The 16,700-nt window shown below is 36.7% G+C and overlaps 1 protein-coding gene across 1 annotated transcript in view; it reads left to right on the top strand.

Annotated features, from left to right (window-relative positions):
* FAF1 (Fas associated factor 1) overlaps nucleotides 1–16,700 on the top strand; it is a 493,406-nt gene that overhangs the window by 169,605 nt on the left and 307,101 nt on the right. The window contains exons 3-4 of the mRNA XM_067726079.1: nucleotides 4,391–4,437; nucleotides 16,239–16,450. Coding sequence (XP_067582180.1) covers nucleotides 4,391–4,437; nucleotides 16,239–16,450 — 259 coding nt within the window. The remainder of the gene's footprint in view (nucleotides 1–4,390; nucleotides 4,438–16,238; nucleotides 16,451–16,700) is intronic.

The raw sequence follows: 16,700 nt of genomic DNA, 5'->3' as shown, positions 1-16,700 counted from the left end.
TTAGGATGCTGTAGTTTTATAATCTACCAGTTTGCCATTTCCCTTCCCCCAAAAGGTCTGAAGCCCACCATGAGTGTCATGGTTTTCTGCTTCTGTTAAGGCTGAAGATAAGAATATTTCTTACAGCCACCTCTGACCTTGACTTCCACTATACTTTAAACATACCTCACATGTCTTCCAGTGGACTCTGAGAAATGACGATTCAGAGGGTGTTGTCAAGTTTTGCTAAAGAGAACTTAGAGGCTGGGATTCTAATTGTGGTAAATTAACTGATTAAAAATGTCATGGACATAATTAGCATAAAAGCAATAATAGTTATACCAAAATGGATTTTCATACTACCATAAACTAGGTCAAGGCAAGATACTGTTTTTTAAATATGTTGCAGTCTGCTGAAGATCCACAGTAGTGTGTTTGAGTCGGTCCCAGAAATAGAAATATTGTGTTTATTCTCTGGTTCTTTGGCCAGATATTTAATCATTCCCTATTATTATATTCCTGTTTATAGGATGAGAGATATAATATCTTCCTAGCCAAAAAAGAAAAGAAAACAAAAACAAATTAGCAATGGGATTATTTACATTTAGCAAATGATATGTGGTTCTTATGTGATCAGTATCATTTCTAGTCTATAATCTAGGTTTTTCTAAATCTAATCTCTTTTCTAAAGGTATCCCCTCTATCTGTGCTCTCCTGAGCCCTAGATCAGGTACCAGGCATACCCAAAGTCTAGCATGGTGCCTGGCAATGAATAGGCCTTTGGTAAGTGTGTTGAACCAAACTTTTAATTTTACCCTTTATTTCTTGAGTCTTTATTGTTTCCCTTTCCATGAATTCTCTTTGAACTCAAGCAATCACTATTCTTTAAAAAAAAGGCAAACAAAAACTTATCGTAGCCATTCTTCTTGCAGGTCCTATCTTTATACTTTTCATATTGTTTCAAGAATCAGTTTTACTTACTTTCTTATTTCCCTTGTATTTCTTAGCCTTTTGTGATATAGTTTTTGCTAAAACCGTTTTCAAATATGTCTAACAGTCTCTTCTTAGGCCTCATTATATTAGACTATTTTCACATTTTTTATTTTGTCTGATCCCTCCTTATAGTACTTTCACTGCCTCTCTGTGACATATTCCTGGTCCTTCCCCTCCTATCTAACCCTTCCATTTTTGTTGTTTTGTTTTGTTTTGTTTTTAGCTTTCTCTTCTCTTTTTTTACATATATGAATTCCCCAAGATTCTTTGTCTCACTTTTCTTCACCAGAGAGTAAAGGAGGGAGAGAATTAAAGTATTCCTAGGGCTTCAAATAAGCAGGTGTTTTACTTAATCTAGCTCTGATTTTTAAAATTACTTTTTTGTCTCCATTTGGATATTACCTGAACTTCTCATACTAAAATTAATTGTTGAATGGATTTTTTTCCGTGCTAGAAGACATGCTATGTTATGTCCATTAGTATATCTGGTACATAGTTGGCACTTACAGTCATTCCTCGGTATCCATGAGGGATCTCTTCCAGGTGTCCCTGGGGATACCAAAATCCACAGATGCTCAAGCTCAAGTCTCCGAGTGGTTCTGTATCCTCGGATTTAGCTAACTGTGGATTGTGTAGTACTGTCGAATGTATTTATTGAAAACAACAACAACAAACCGAGTATTAGTGGACCTGTGTGCGGTTCAAACCTGTGTAGTTCAAGGGTCAAAAGGGTCAACTGCAGTACATATTTGTGAAGTCAACAAATGATATCCTACTATTACCTCAAAGTTAACATTGTTCAAAGTTGAATTCATCTGAAATTTTCCTTTGCTTCTACATCTACCTATTATTCAGTGTCCATATCAAATGCTGTCCCTTTTCTGAAACTTTCCTTAATCCTCACAGTCAAAAAGCACTCTCCCTATCCTATATTTCTTTAGCAAATCATACTTTTATTGTATCTTCATTCTGAATTACATTTTACTTATTTATGTACAGAGTTTATTATGTACATAAGGTTGAGGTCAGGGATTAACATTCTATCCAAAAGCAAATACATTATTTAAAATAATATAAGATCTTAGAAGAGGAAAAGGGTTGAAAGTGAAGGCGTGGGGACTTCCCTGGTGGTCCAGTGGGTAAGACTATGTGCTCCCAATGCAGGGGGCCCGGGTTCGAGCCCTCGTCGGGGAACTAGATCCCGCATGCATGCCGCAACTAAGAGTGCACGTGCTGCAACTAAGGAGTCCACAACTAAGCGTCTGCATGCCGCAACTAAGACATGGCACAGCCAAAATAAATAAATAAATAAATATTTAAAAAAGAAAGTGGAGGTGTGTCATGGTACCTTCTGAATAGTATTGCCCCCTTCCCCATCTTGCTACTTTTCATTTACCCTTCAGTCTTAGTTGAGACATTATTTCATCCAGGAAGCTTTCTGTGAGCCTTAAGCAAGTCTTCACTGTGCTGCTTTTCTTTGTACTCCTCTAGCATCATTCATTTAGCAAATGATTATTGAGTACCTTTTATGTGCTGGCATTGTGCCAGGCAGCGGGAATTAAAGTGGTGAACAAAATTGTTATCATCTCTTCCATCATGGAGCCTACAGTCTAGTGAGAAAGACAGACATAAAACAAATAATCACCAAATAAGTAATTATCAATTGCTATGAAGAAAAAGTACAGGGTTCTTTGTGAGAGTAAACCTATTGGGGGGGGGGTGTTGATCAGAGAAGAATTTTTGGAAAAAGTATATCTAACAAAAACATCAATTATGATGACTGAGATTCAGCCAGACAAAGGATAGGGAAAAGGGCATTCCATGCAGATATAGTATCTTAAAAGGCCCTAAGAAATAAACAAAAAACTTGATGCCTTTAAGGAACAAAAAGGCAGGGCCATTTTGGCTGAAAATGTAGTATTTACTCATACAGATGAGAAAACTGAGGCTCAGGGAGGTTCAATGAGTATAGAATATATACTAAGGTCATCAAAGTAATAAATGGGAGAATCTAGATTCAAATTTTGGACTTTATAAATTCTTAGTGTTCTTTCCATTATACCTTGGCATTCCCTAGTGAAAATTTGAACAAAATCTTTCCAAACTCTGGTGTTTTGTTTCTTTTCCAACATCATAGAATATTCTCTGACCATTTTCTATTTTTTAACAAAGAAGATATTTGTATGTGGAACCATTGCTGTCAACAGAAAAGGGATAATTGACCTGGCACCAGGCAGGGATGCTTCTATTGAATTTGTGGCTTTGAAAACTGATTTTAGCATTTCCTTGACTCTAAGGATTTATGAGCCTCCAGAGTTGTCAGGGTTCTATGGTATCCACTGTCTTTAATAATCTGTGGATTTCTTTGATTTTTGCCAGTGGAGCGTTAAAACTTTCAAAATTCATAGCAAGTGTCTTACACTCTACGTTGTTTCCATTCAACAGTATAACTTTGTAAACTTGACCTACCTCTGGCATATATTTAAGCTAATGTTTCACAAAATACACAAACTCCTTTTTGCAGTTGATCTCCACGCAGCTGATAAAACATCCAAGTGTTAGCTTCCCCCCTCCTCCCATTTTGATGTGGATGTGGATGGGAAGGGGGAGGGAAGAAGTTGTTATGATGCAAAGGCAAAGTTGGAAGAGTCATTTTTTTCCTCCAGAGAATCTTCTCTATTACCCTGTAATGACGTACCCACAATCCAGGATGTAACAGCCTGTTTGCTTAGTAGCCTTCAAAAATGTCCAAATCATGGCAAATGTGTTTACCTATGTTCTAGGTAATTGGTGACTTGTTAGCTTAGAGACCAATTTCAGGAATGTTTTATGTAAGGAGACTCCCCCAGGGATGCTCCTGCTCCTTTTGTAACCTGATGTAATTGTCCTGTGTTTATCAAAGACCTTTTGATACATTTTTTCCTTCTAAGTATTCTTTTCTTTAAGAATAATGATTTTAACACAACACAATGAATTTAATTCCTGAGCTAATTTAAAAATTCTTATTGGCATTTTTCATTTGTGATTTTATATCTTGCTCCTCTCAATCTGAGGAAGGAAATAATGTTAAAAGATTACTTTAAGGTACTGATTTTACTTGTTTTAACACCCTTAAACATTGGTTTTGTGGGTGTTTTGCTTGAATGAGGACTGTGGAATTAAGCTTTTTATGACTCAAGGTTTGGGGATATTAGATGCCAAATGTATATTTTTTAAATTATCTAAAACACAGTTTTATTATAGAGAGGGAGAAAAACATTTAATGGAGAATATTTTTTATCACTAAGGAGACACTTATTATTTTGTTTAAATTTTCAGAGTATACTTATTTTCCTTTACAGTGTTTTCCACCCCACTCCACTCCACCCCTGAGCATTTTTCTGTTTCTTTAAATGTCTTCTCTGTTTTTTGTTTGCAGGCAGCTATCAATGGTGTAATACCCCAGGAAAATGGCATTCTGAGAAGGTATGTTGTAAGGTACTTAGTAGTAAAATGAGAATTTAGCAAAGCAAAAAAGACAGTTGTTAATTTTTTTGGTTTCACTTTTTGATAGAGCACTTTGTGGTGATATTTGATATATAAGTTCATTAATACAGTTATTCTTCTTTCAGACATTTTTATTACTCATATTAATTTCCTAAAGTCTCCAGTGTCTAACTGTATAATGTTATTTCAGATTGGGTGATACCACTTTTAAATGTGATTTTATTTTATTTTTAAGGAAACTTTTCAAGGTCATCTTCTAATCCATAAGATGGAAGGAACTGAATCCTTTAAACTGTTAGTAGTGAGAAAATGAGACATGCCTCAGTAACTCCAGAGCATGGTTATCATCTAACTATACAGGCTTTATCTCCAACCTTACTAAAAAATTCTTTTTTTTTCTCCCTTTTGTTTCTAAATTAAATTTATGTTAATTTGCAACAATTTGAGTAAGTCCTTAATAATGAAACTTCCCAGAGCACTGAGCTGTTTTACCTGAAGTATACAGTGTTAACATGTGGAATAGTCTTCCTGGTTTTGTGTCATTGCCAGAAGGTAAAATTGGAAGATGATGCCAAGAGAACTATAGTAGTTACAAAATAATTCCTTAAATTAAAAATAAATTCATAACTTTTCTTAAAATTGGAGACTGGTTCTGGATTAAAAGAGCACATTATAAAGTCATAGGAGGTAAAAACCATTCTCCCTTACAAGTGTGGTTTAATTACTTGATATGCGCCCCCCTGCCGTCCCCCCCTCCCCCCCCCCCGCAGTTCAAACTTTGGCTTGAATTTTGGTGGCTGGGATTTCTAAGTCACTGAAGCATGATCTGCTAAGTGCAGATGAGGCAAACAGAAACAGCAGACTACGAATGAGGTTGTTTTGGAAAGGACGAAAAGTGCTGTTGCAAAAACATCAAAAAATTTACCATGAACTGCAAAATGTGCTGTACTGTGTAGGAAACTGTGTATATTTAGAAAGGAAGAAAAATTCTGTTTGGTACCTATACCACCCTTAGTGATTAATGGTTTTTAGGTGAAAGCAATGATAAACAGGCCTATTCTCCACTTTTTCTTTTTTGAAAACTTCCAGAATTTCATCCAGAGTAAATGTGGCTGATTTCCAGAGTCTGTACCAAATAATTTTTCTGCGTTGGTTTGTTCGGGTTTCTTTTTTTTTTTTTTTGGTTCAGAAGCATTCAATTCTATTGAAGCCCTTGTCTAGAAAGCAAACCAGATGATTACAGAAACTTCCTTCAAGATTATTTTTTTCCTTGGTTAAGAAGGTTTTAGACTGCTAAATATGGCTCCAGTTTTATTCTTGAGTAAATGTTATTCCACTTTTTGTGCCAAAATTTTTGCTTGCTAAACCCTTGTGGATTCAGCTGCTAGGTTCTGAGTACATAATTGGATATATCTTACAATTAATAGTATTTGCTATGGGTGAACTGTAGAAATTCCCTCATCCCTGGAAACATCCCATCTCTCCTGTCACAGAAGATAACTTTCTGGTTAATATATTTTATAGCTAGAGATTCAGTACGGAATTGATTTCTAATAAGGTTACTATGATATTTGGGGTTTAACTTTCATCAGAGTGGGTTTTTGTTTGTTTTGTTTGCTTGTTAAAGGAATGAACCATATGTCCACAAAAGAAAGTAATAGTTTTCAACTATTTCCTTACTAACTTTGTTCTTTAGTTTTGAAATCACTGTGGATTTGACAGAACTGAAAATTACTCTTGTATGTCTACTGACCAGAGGAAAGGAAAGAGGGCTCTTTGTACTTTCTCATAGATTTAACACTGAAAGTGGAAGACACAATGCTAGGAATGGTATATGTAGGCAGTTTAAAAGGATCTTTGTTTTGTGTGTTTGATATTTGTAGTAAGTTGATTATAGTATGTGAAAACAACTAACTCTTAATTTGTCAGTTTATACCTTAGCAGAGAAAAGAGCTACCAAAAAGAGTTGTTTTTTTTTAATATGAATTATTTTTGGAGGGAGAAGAACCTAATCTCTGCACTTTATAGCTTTTCTTGAAATCAGATGTTTATGTGAATTCAAAAGTGGGAATTTGTTTTTTTAACATGCCCATAAGTTCAAGGCAAAGAAACTAACTTTTTTAAATACTTAAGGCACTGTGCTAGGTATTTGATATAGTTTTCTTTATTAATGCCCATTAAAACCCTTAAGAAATAAATGCTCATATTTCATAGGTGAGGAAATTCAAGATTAGAGAATTTATAGATTCACTGAGGGCCACAAATATAGTAGTTGGTGAAGTCTGGATTTTCTCATTTTAAAAGCCATGCTCTTTCTTTTATGTCACTCTGTCCTCTTAAAGGTCAGTAACCCAGGCATGTCACAACTTTTAAGATTTTTTCCTTTGGGTAAAGAAGTTGAAATTTAATACACGTATATAACATCTTTCTTCCACAGCTTTGTTTTAACAGTTATTATTTGTAATAAGCAAGTAAAGGCATTTTACAGGTAGAGAGAACAAGGCATGAAGTGACTTGGCTCAGATGATACAGCATGATGTTGATGAGTCAGTAAGCCAGTCTTCCGTCTCATCTTCCAAGGCTTATTTCACTAGACAATACATTGCTAATATAGCATATTTATAAAGTGTAAAAATATGCAGTCATAATCTAAACCATTCATTTAGTCATAAACAAACATCAAGTGTGTACATGTATATTTACTACATCTTGTTGTAATATTTTATTTATTCAGGATATTGTCCAGAGCCTTTTAAAAAATTATTTTTGGAGAAAGCTGTTGTTAGAAAGGAGCACTAATGAATTACTTGTATTAGTAGAGAGTAGATGCTATGTTTTATAAAAATTTTATGAATTAATAGTGTAATTTTACTCATTGACTAAGTGGGTGGTATTTGTCAACTCATTTATTTTGTGATCCAGACAGATATACTGTATATTTGTCTATTGTTTAATTCATTGAGGAAACCTAGCGAAGACAGGTTTGTTTTCAAATCTTGAGCATTATTATAATAGCTTTCAGAATATATAAGTGCTGAGGTTTTCTGATTTAGAAAATGTCCATTTTGGCCAGTTAGTCTTTATTTATTGTCTTTTCAGATACCCGTTTTAAAAATCTGATCTTTTTCTAGAGACAAATTTATCTTTAAGACACATGTTTTTTGCACCTAGAGGTTTTACCATGGGATGGACTTTTAAAAATTGAAATAAACAAGTGCAGGGTTTCTGTTTACTTTGCTTTTGTTCACTGTCTTCCAAGGATCTGTGTGGTTTGTAGAGGAAAGTTGAGCAAGGATAAAAACACTCCTTTAATTGAAGTTTAGATCTAAAATAGATTTCTCCATAGAGTTTGCCTTACCACCCAGTGTCTTTTTTTTCTTTCTTTTAAATTATTAACTTAAAAAGAATAGTGAGAAGGTCAAATTATAGGATGGTAGTCTTCATAGATGAAAAATCTTAAAAAGTTTTTTTTGAGTTAACAGTTTTGGATGCCTTTGCACTCTTTGGATATCACTGAACATTAGTCACAACTGACAAGATCATTCATTAACTGGTAATCTCTTCTCTCTCTCTCTCTCTTTTTTTTTGATTGCTAGTAAAAAAAACTAATGTAAATTCATTATTTTTGTTGATCTCGAAATAGAGTAATCATAGCTAATAAGAAAAATTTCAAGAGATAGCTTTAAAAAAATCCTCTTTCTGGCTGAGAAACATACCAAAGAGTGTGCTCTGATTAGAAATATTAAACTATCTTCTAGAGTTAGGGTTTGGTAAAGGGAAAAAAAGCACCACACTGGCACCTCTTTCACAAAAGAGGGGATTTCATATAGGGAATGAGTTACACAGATATATAGTAGGTTGAAAGAGCAATAATGACTGCAGGAAACAACTGGACCATCAGGCCCACATGGGGGTGGGTTCTGCTGGTCGATGAGGAAGGGAGCCTAGGGCAGGAGGAGACTTAAAGCTGAGAAGGGTGGGCAGAGCTGGGACTGTATGGGGCAGATCCATGGTACCCACTCCAGGAAGCCTGCTCTAGGGCAGACCTGCCCAGAAGAGGCCTCTATTGACCATCAAAGGGCACAAAGTTACTCCTGGTACTGGAGGAAAAAAGGAAAGAGCTTGGGAGAGGTTGAAGTTAGCAGAACTTTGGAGCTCAGAGGAAGGGCCTTAGGAACTTGGCCCCAGACACATGAGAAAGAAGTCCTGCTCAGCTGATACTGGTATTTCTGACAGGATGCAGAGGCTTGTTTCGAAGTATTGAAAGAAAATAGAAGCTAACTTCAGTGGTTGATGCTGAAACAAAGTGGGTGTCATTGTTACGGTGTTGTTACTGCTAGGGTAACGTTGATAGGATCAGTGTGTAAACTGTAAGAATAGAATTTTGTCTGTGTCTGTGTGCGTACACGTGTGCTGTTACTGTCCTTGTTTCTGTTACTGATCATAAAGCCATGGTTGATATTTACCAGTTTCTTCCACTATTTATTCTATATTCCCTCTGCCAGTGCCTCAGATAGTCAAGGTTCTCTACTTCGTGGGACATCTCAAACATTCATTCTTGAAGAGTTAGAATCCTCAGTGGTCTTATCCTTTTTAAAAAATTGGTTGTAGTTTCCCATTAACTCTTTTTTTTTTTTTTTTTTTTTTTTTTGCGGTACGCGGGCCTCTCACCGCTGTGGCCTCTCCCGTTGCGGAGCACGGGCTCCGGACGCTCAGGCTCAGCGACCATGGTTCACGGGCCCAGCCGCTCCGCGGCATGTGGGATCTTCCCGGACCGGGGCACGAACCCGTGTCCCCTGCATCGGCAGGCGGATTCTCAACCACTGCGCCACCAGGGAAGCCCCCCATTAACTCTTAATTTTGGACATACCCTAGAAAATAGTCCATTGCATAGCAACAACCTGGTTTTTTTTCCTTGGTAATCAAGACCAGCTAGTACCTCCTCCTTTGCTAGTTGATTCAGTAGCATGAGGAGTATAAAATGGCCAAGTGGCATTCTCAAATTCTAATACAGTGGAAGTACTGTGGAAACATTACATCCTGTGATTTCTGAACCATCAGAGCCCAAAGTTGCAGGAAGCAAAAAGTTGGTAAGTTATTAGGCATAATAAGGGGAACCCTTACCACGACTTAATTCCCATACTCATTTTTTTTCCTGGCAATATGAGATATATCACTGTGTTTTGGTCATTGATGTAAAGAATATACCACATCCTTTAAGGTGGAGTCCCAAGCTTTGAGGATATTCTCTCCCAACCTGTGGCATAACTATCTTCACCATTACACTATTCAGTCAAGCTAGCTGCTTCTGGGTAATGGTATACACCAGTGATACCAGTGCTGCACTTCTCTTACTGTGAAATGAGTTCCTTGGTTAGAACCAGTGTTGTGTGGGAAGCCATAGACCAATAAGGCATTCCCTAAATACATGAATGGTGGTGCTGGCAGAAGCATTGCTGTCAGGTGAGTCAATTTCATATTCAGAAAATTGTCTTTTTAGGTAAGAACAGATCACTGCCCCCTCCATTATAGAAATGATCCATTACCAGACCCCTGAGGAATGGGGCCGTATTGAGGGCTCCATATTGGTCTCTGTTGTTTGCAGTTTAGGCACTCAGTAGTTTCCTTAGCCAGATTCAGACTTGGTGAGGGTAAGTTGATGCTGTTGTGCCTATGCCTAACCTCTATCCCTATTGACATGGCCACATTGTACATTAATGCATTGAGTAGTCCTGGGGTAGTAAGGGAATAAGCTGACTGACATCAACAGAACAATGTCATCTTATCCATATTGAGAGCCTTTTTTTTTTTTTTAAGTGGATAGCTTGTAGATAGCAGTTACCCCATGACATATATTCACATTTTGTGTTCATTCTAAACGATCCATTTCCAGTCCTCTTCCCCAGACTTCTGTGTCAGCCAGTTTTCTTTTTATTCTTTCCAAGTTCTGATCAGCTGGGCAACCCATTAACTATTGCCCGTGATTCAGTGTAGATTTGTATCTCAGGTTATTTCTCCTTCTAAATGAATTGGTCACCCTGTGGTACAACCTTAAGTTCTCCCCACTGGGAGGCTTTTCTTCCACTACTGTCTTTCAGGGATATCTTTGATTGGGATTGTAATGTTTCAGCAGTCTGTTTTTGGTTGGTACCAGCATATTATACATAACCATTTTTTCCTTTCCCAGTCCAAATTTTTTTCTTTCTCAGTTAGCTTAGATATCTCTTATGCACTGATGAAAAGTACAAGGTGCAGCAGCCAGCCATGTACCATAATATGCTTCTGACCCCTGGACCCCAAAACTTCACCAAGGTGAAGGCCTCTGCATTTTCGTGGTGTGTATCTCCTAATCTCTAGCATGCATGTATCTTAGCAAAGCATCCAAGTACTTGCTGCTTTTGCTCTTCAGGACCAATCTACATTGTCATCACTATAGTGTTTTGTGGAATACCTGGGTTATCAAGATCTATCCAGGCTAGATTATTATGCCAAAGAGCAAGAGAGTTGTTATAATCTTCAGGAAAATATAGTGAAGGTATATTGTTTACCCTGCTGAGAGGAAGCAAAACGCTTGTCATGGTGCTTGCAAATTAAAATAGAGGGAAAAAAAAGTCTGTGCAAGTTTAGTTGCTTCCTGTTGTCTCCTCCTACATAATAACCCTAATTCCATGAATTAGGAAGTCAATATGAGCTATCTATCGGGATCTGGGAAAAAACTACAGGGTAGGTTGAATAGATTGAATGAACACTGTATGATTGGATTTAGGCCAAAACCTCATTTACCACCGTAACTTCCATTTTTGTATCCCCAGGAATTAGTATTAGAGTTAGCATCTAGTAATCCTCTAAAGATCTAGATATTTTCCTTTTTTCAGTACACAAACCCCTAGTAAATGGCTACAGGTCTCTTAGGGGAATTCTTAGAGGAAAATTTACAATACACATGTGGCTCTGTTGCATTGTCTTTGGGGGACCAAGGACTTTGTGTTTGGCAACTGGGAGTGACTGTGACCCTCCATTATAGTTATGGAAGTTAGGATCTAGGCTGCCAGATCTAGGTTTCTGTTGTTTATAGATCAAGTAATATTTTAGTCAACTGACTTTTCATTTTGTTTCTTAGAAGTACCATGTTCAATAAAGCACTACTAAAGGTCTCTGCAGGTTGAAATCTTCTGATTGCCACATTTTGTCCATGCTGTCCGTAACATCATTGCTCCCTCCTTTTTCTTGTTAAACTCTGCCATTTGACCTATGCACTCTGGGATCTCATCATGCCTATTAGGGAGTCCTTTTCAGTGATGTCATCTCCCCATGTTATTCCCAACCCACAGAAGACAGCCACTACAGAGTTTTTCGAGGATGTAGATTCCCTCACTAATGTATTTTTCAGTGCTTTAGTGCAGTGTTCTCTGGGACCTCATGGATTATGTAGTAGGAGGATGTGTATAATATATTCAGGTTGTACATGGTTAATCCACTTTAGCATTCATATTTTTCTAAGCATCTGGATTTCTTCTACATTTTGCCAGGAAAGTTTGGGCATTTCCTCCTCATTAAATGTAGACTCCTTTGGGATTCAAGTTTCATTCAGTTGACAAGGAAACTATTAGAAGTACTTACAACTGCTTAAGCAAATATATTATATTTGGCCCTATTCAAACTCTTTTGGTCAAACTCACTTAAAATTCATTTCTACAACTGTTCCCTAGGTTTTTGCTGATATAATTTATCAAAATATTATAATTACTTTTGGATATAAGCTGTCTTTTCTCAGTTAAGACATTGTACTTATTTTCTTGGAACATGCCTACATCTGATTTTATAGGTAATAAGGAATGGTGGAGGTAGCTTTTGAGAATAGACATCCCCCTTCAAGGCAACTGTCTCAGGTAAGAGTATTCATAGTTTTTAAGCAAGAAGCTAATCTCGGTCATGGGAGGAGGAGCTGTTTCTGCTTACAGAAGAGGCTCAGAGACACTCCAGGGGTTCAGGATTCCGACATTCACCTGAATCTGCTCAGGTATCCCCATTTCACATCTTAGGTTCTCACTCCTTCCACAACAGTGCCTTAACTTTCACAAAAGTGACTTAGTATGTATGTTCAACTTTCACTGTAAATATGCAAGCTGCAAAATTAAATTTTGAGTCCAATTCTTAGGAAGATCATACCTGTGGTTATAAGAAATAAGAAGCTCTTTTTAAAGTGCCACTTCAGAAACTCTGTAACTTTCTTATCGTGAATTGAACTGAAATTTAAAAACCCCAAGTGTGTCATTTTATTCTGTAAGCTCTCCTTTAGAGTCAGAAGCAGCCTGCTCATAGTCCTTGTCATTATTACCACCATAATGGTCAGGTTAGATAGTCATTTGGTTCCCTTTGGCACTTGTTTCAATAATGATAATTAATCATTATGCCAGTGCATGGCTTGGATCACTAGCATCCCATTTTCCATTGGCAAGGAGTTCAGCAGTGCATTGAAGGTCAAGGCCATAATCAAGCCAGTTCCTGAATCCTTTGTTTCCTGGGGCACCTCCATTATCAAGAAAATGAAACCACACTAGGGTATTTTTAACAGAGGGAATTTAATGTAGGATTGGTTACACAGGTGTGGAAGACTAAAAGAGCAAAAAAGTAAAACTGAAGTAACCTAGATACAATAACTGCTTCAGGAAGTTACTGCTTGAAGGTCTAGGGAACAAAGGGATTAATAGAACTTTGAAACTCAGAGGAGCTCTTTGAAGCTGAAGATCAGACCTCTGTGGAATGTATACTGTCCAGCCATTAGTGATATCTCAGAGGGAATGACAAGAAGCTGGTTATAAGAGTGCTGAAAAAAGCAGGAGACTGAAAGCTGTAGGGTGATGCTGATTGAAATGCATGCAAACAGGAAGAAGGAAGTCTTTCCTCCCCTCCTCCTAACTACTAATCTCTACCTAGTATCCTCTATTTGACAAAGGTCTATCAGGAAACCATATGCCAAAGGAAAAATATAATTTTGCAGAATCCTAGCCCCTGCATTACAGAATAGACTATAGAAGGATGAATTTGGAGTTAAGAAAACAATGTCAGTGACCAAACTGCTAATTAGCTGTTTTTCTTAGGTTCTGAGAAGTTGTGACAACATTTAGATATGTGAAGTATTATTGCACACATTCTGTTCATAGATGCCTAGAAGCTCACTTTGGCTTCCAAACAGTGACATTCTTCCTGCTTTGGACATTTTCTCTGTTCTCATGTTTTCCTTCCCACATTACTTTCCTTGACTCTGACAACTGGGAGAATGGATAGGTTTTTGTCTTTGGATCAGTGATTAGAGTGTCTGAACTCTGGTGAGATCTAAGCTAGTCACTTTCAAACTTTTTTGACAAGACCTACAATGAGAAATATTTGCATTCCAAAATACACATATTACAAATATGTCCCAGAATCAAAAGTTTTATGAAATAATACTTGGTCCTATTTAGTGAAATATACTGATAATTTCTATCCTATTCTATCCTATCCTATTCTTTTCTATTCTTAGTCTTATTCTGATTGTGTTCTTTAAAAGACTTACCACAACTCAATCAATTATGTAATCTATAATTTGATAAACACTGATCAAAGCAACAGTGTGAAGTAAATGTAAATATTCTCTCCTTCTTAATTGTATAAGCAATGCTTAACTTGGCAAGTGTTTGGTCATTTTTGTTGTTGTTCCTATTCGGGCCCCCAACACATTATTTTTCTTTAAATTCAGGGTGAGAAGAAAGATATTTTAGAACTGAGCTTGTAGTTCTGGTGGTGGAGAAAAATTATACAATAATGATATTTAATAGGAGCATTTCTTATGTTTCCTCCCTCCCTACTTTTCCTACTGAGGGGGGAAAAACAGTGACAATATATATATGATAACTTAAATCAAAGAAAAAAAAATCCAAATTCTTCATAATTATTTCTCTACTCATTAGTTTGTCAAATATTTGTATATCTTCTATGTATAAAATCTTGAACTCAGCAGATGATACAGCCATTAAAAACACAAATGTGAGCTTCATAATTATTGATAGTAGTGAGATGTTATAACTAGTCTGAGGTAGTAAAACATGCTCTGAGTTGAAAAATAATCTGAGATATGAAAGATAAATATAATTAGCTAGAAGAAAGATGGAATTTGGGGATGGGATGGGAAGGAAAGAATATTCTTAGAAGGAATAATTTTTATGTTACCTCATGAACTAGGAAGGATCAAGGTAAGACAAAAAACAAAAAGCTGTTCTGGCTATTAGCATAGAGAGATGGAGATAGCATAGCACAAGATGAAGATGGGAAGGTAGACAGGATTCAGATCATATAGGGCTTTGTACGCCACTTTGACCATTTATATGAAGAGCAAAGGGGAGTATAGAAGAAAATGATATGAAGACATTTGTCTTTAATTTCACTCTAGCGGTGGTATGGGATGAAATGCAGGGGGGTAAGGGTATGTATGGAGTTAGGCTATTGCATTAATCTGTGTAAGAGGTGACTGTGGCTTGGACTAGGGTGGCAGCTCCGGATGGGAAAGGTAGATGACTTATCTAAAAGATATTTAGGAGGTAAAACTGAAAGGACTAGTTAGATGTGGGAGTTGAGAGAGAAAAAGAGGGCAAGGATAATGCCAGAGGTTTCTAGCTTGGGTAGCTAATATGTGGAATAAATGGGAAAATCAGGCTTGGGGAAACATTAATGGTTTAAACTTTGGCTGTACTGGGTTTGAGGTTTGGGATCTTACTAAGTACTAGGCATTGTGCTAAGCTTTTCATACACATTATTTGATCTAATCCTTACAAATATAATTAATTTTCCTATTTTACAAATGAGACAGCTATTAAGTGGACAGAGCCACAATTTCATTTTTATTCTTTAAGAAGGGAGAGATTCAACCATGTTTAAATGTTTCTGAGAAGAATCCAGAAGAGAAGGAGATGTTGAAGATAATGGAAGGGAAAGGGATAATCCATAATGTAAGGCTAATGAGTAGATGCGTAGATAGAACGATGTCTTCTCTATTTAGAGAAAGAGAGTGCATATGCAGGTTAGTTTGTGGATTTGATGTTAGAAGGGTAAGGGAATTTCTTCTTGATGGCATCTGTTTTCTCTGCAAAGGTAGGAAAAATATATTTTAAGACTGAGGAGTGAGAGGGAGAATGGAGGTTTAGGGATGGTTAAGTTTCAGAATAGTTTTTGTGGAAAGTAGAGTTAATGAATCAATTAATGATTCGGTAAGTAAATGCGAGTGGGTTAAGAAGATACTGTTAGTAATTCACAGAGTTTAAAATGATGTTTTATCAGCATCATAACAGCATAAGGCAAAAGTCTAATTAAATGGGATATGTGTGATACTGCTAACAGACATAGAAAGGCAAGGATGGGAGGGAGAGTAATGTGGCTTTCAGTCATTGGGAGAGATTTTATGGAAGAATTAGAATTTACTTAGTCCATGATGCACAGGTAAATTTGATATAAAGAACAACACAAGCCAAGTACAGTTAAGTCCCCTCTATACAAATGAGTTCTGTTTCGAGAGTGCTTTCGTAAGTCCAGTTTGTTCGTAAGTTCAACAAAGTTAGCCTAGGTACCCAGCTAACACAATCAGCCATATAGTATTGTGCTGTAATAGGTTTATAATACTTTCGCATCTTTGAAAGTTCGCAACTTGAAGGTTTGTATGTATGGGACTTACAGTATGGAGTGGGTCCTTAGTGGTAATCTGTAGTTATTTGGTTGATGATAATTCTTCTTTTATGTCAATATTTCAGTGACTATGGGGGTGAGCCTATATCAGGACCTGCATTTGATCCAGCAAGTCACCCAGCTCCAGCTCCTGCTCCTGCTCCCTCTTCTTCTTCAGCATTTCGACCTGTAATGCCATCTAGGCAAATTGTAGAAAGGCAACCTCGGATGCTGGACTTCAGGGTTGAGTACAGAGACAGAAATGTTGATGTGGTACTTGAAGACAGCTGTACCGTTGGTAAGGTTTTTCCTACCATATAGCCTCCACAAATAATTCATTAGGTAAACATTCAGTTTATATTCTTTTGTTTTGAGTTGACTGCTGACAAGAAGGAAATAAAAACAAATTGATATTGTTTCATACAGATTATTGTGTTCTAATTTTAAATACTGTCTTCAGATTGAGGTAAGTTTGAGAGTAATTTTTTTTTTGTTCCACATATGCAGAATGATATATGAAGCTGTTTTAGGGCAGATACAAATCAAAC

Source organism: Pseudorca crassidens, chromosome 2, assembly GCF_039906515.1.
Source record: "Pseudorca crassidens isolate mPseCra1 chromosome 2, mPseCra1.hap1, whole genome shotgun sequence".
NCBI classification, from domain to species: Eukaryota; Metazoa; Chordata; class Mammalia; order Artiodactyla; family Delphinidae; genus Pseudorca; species Pseudorca crassidens.
The sequence above is the reverse complement of the archived record's forward strand: the minus strand, read 5'-3'. Positions and strand labels throughout refer to the sequence as shown.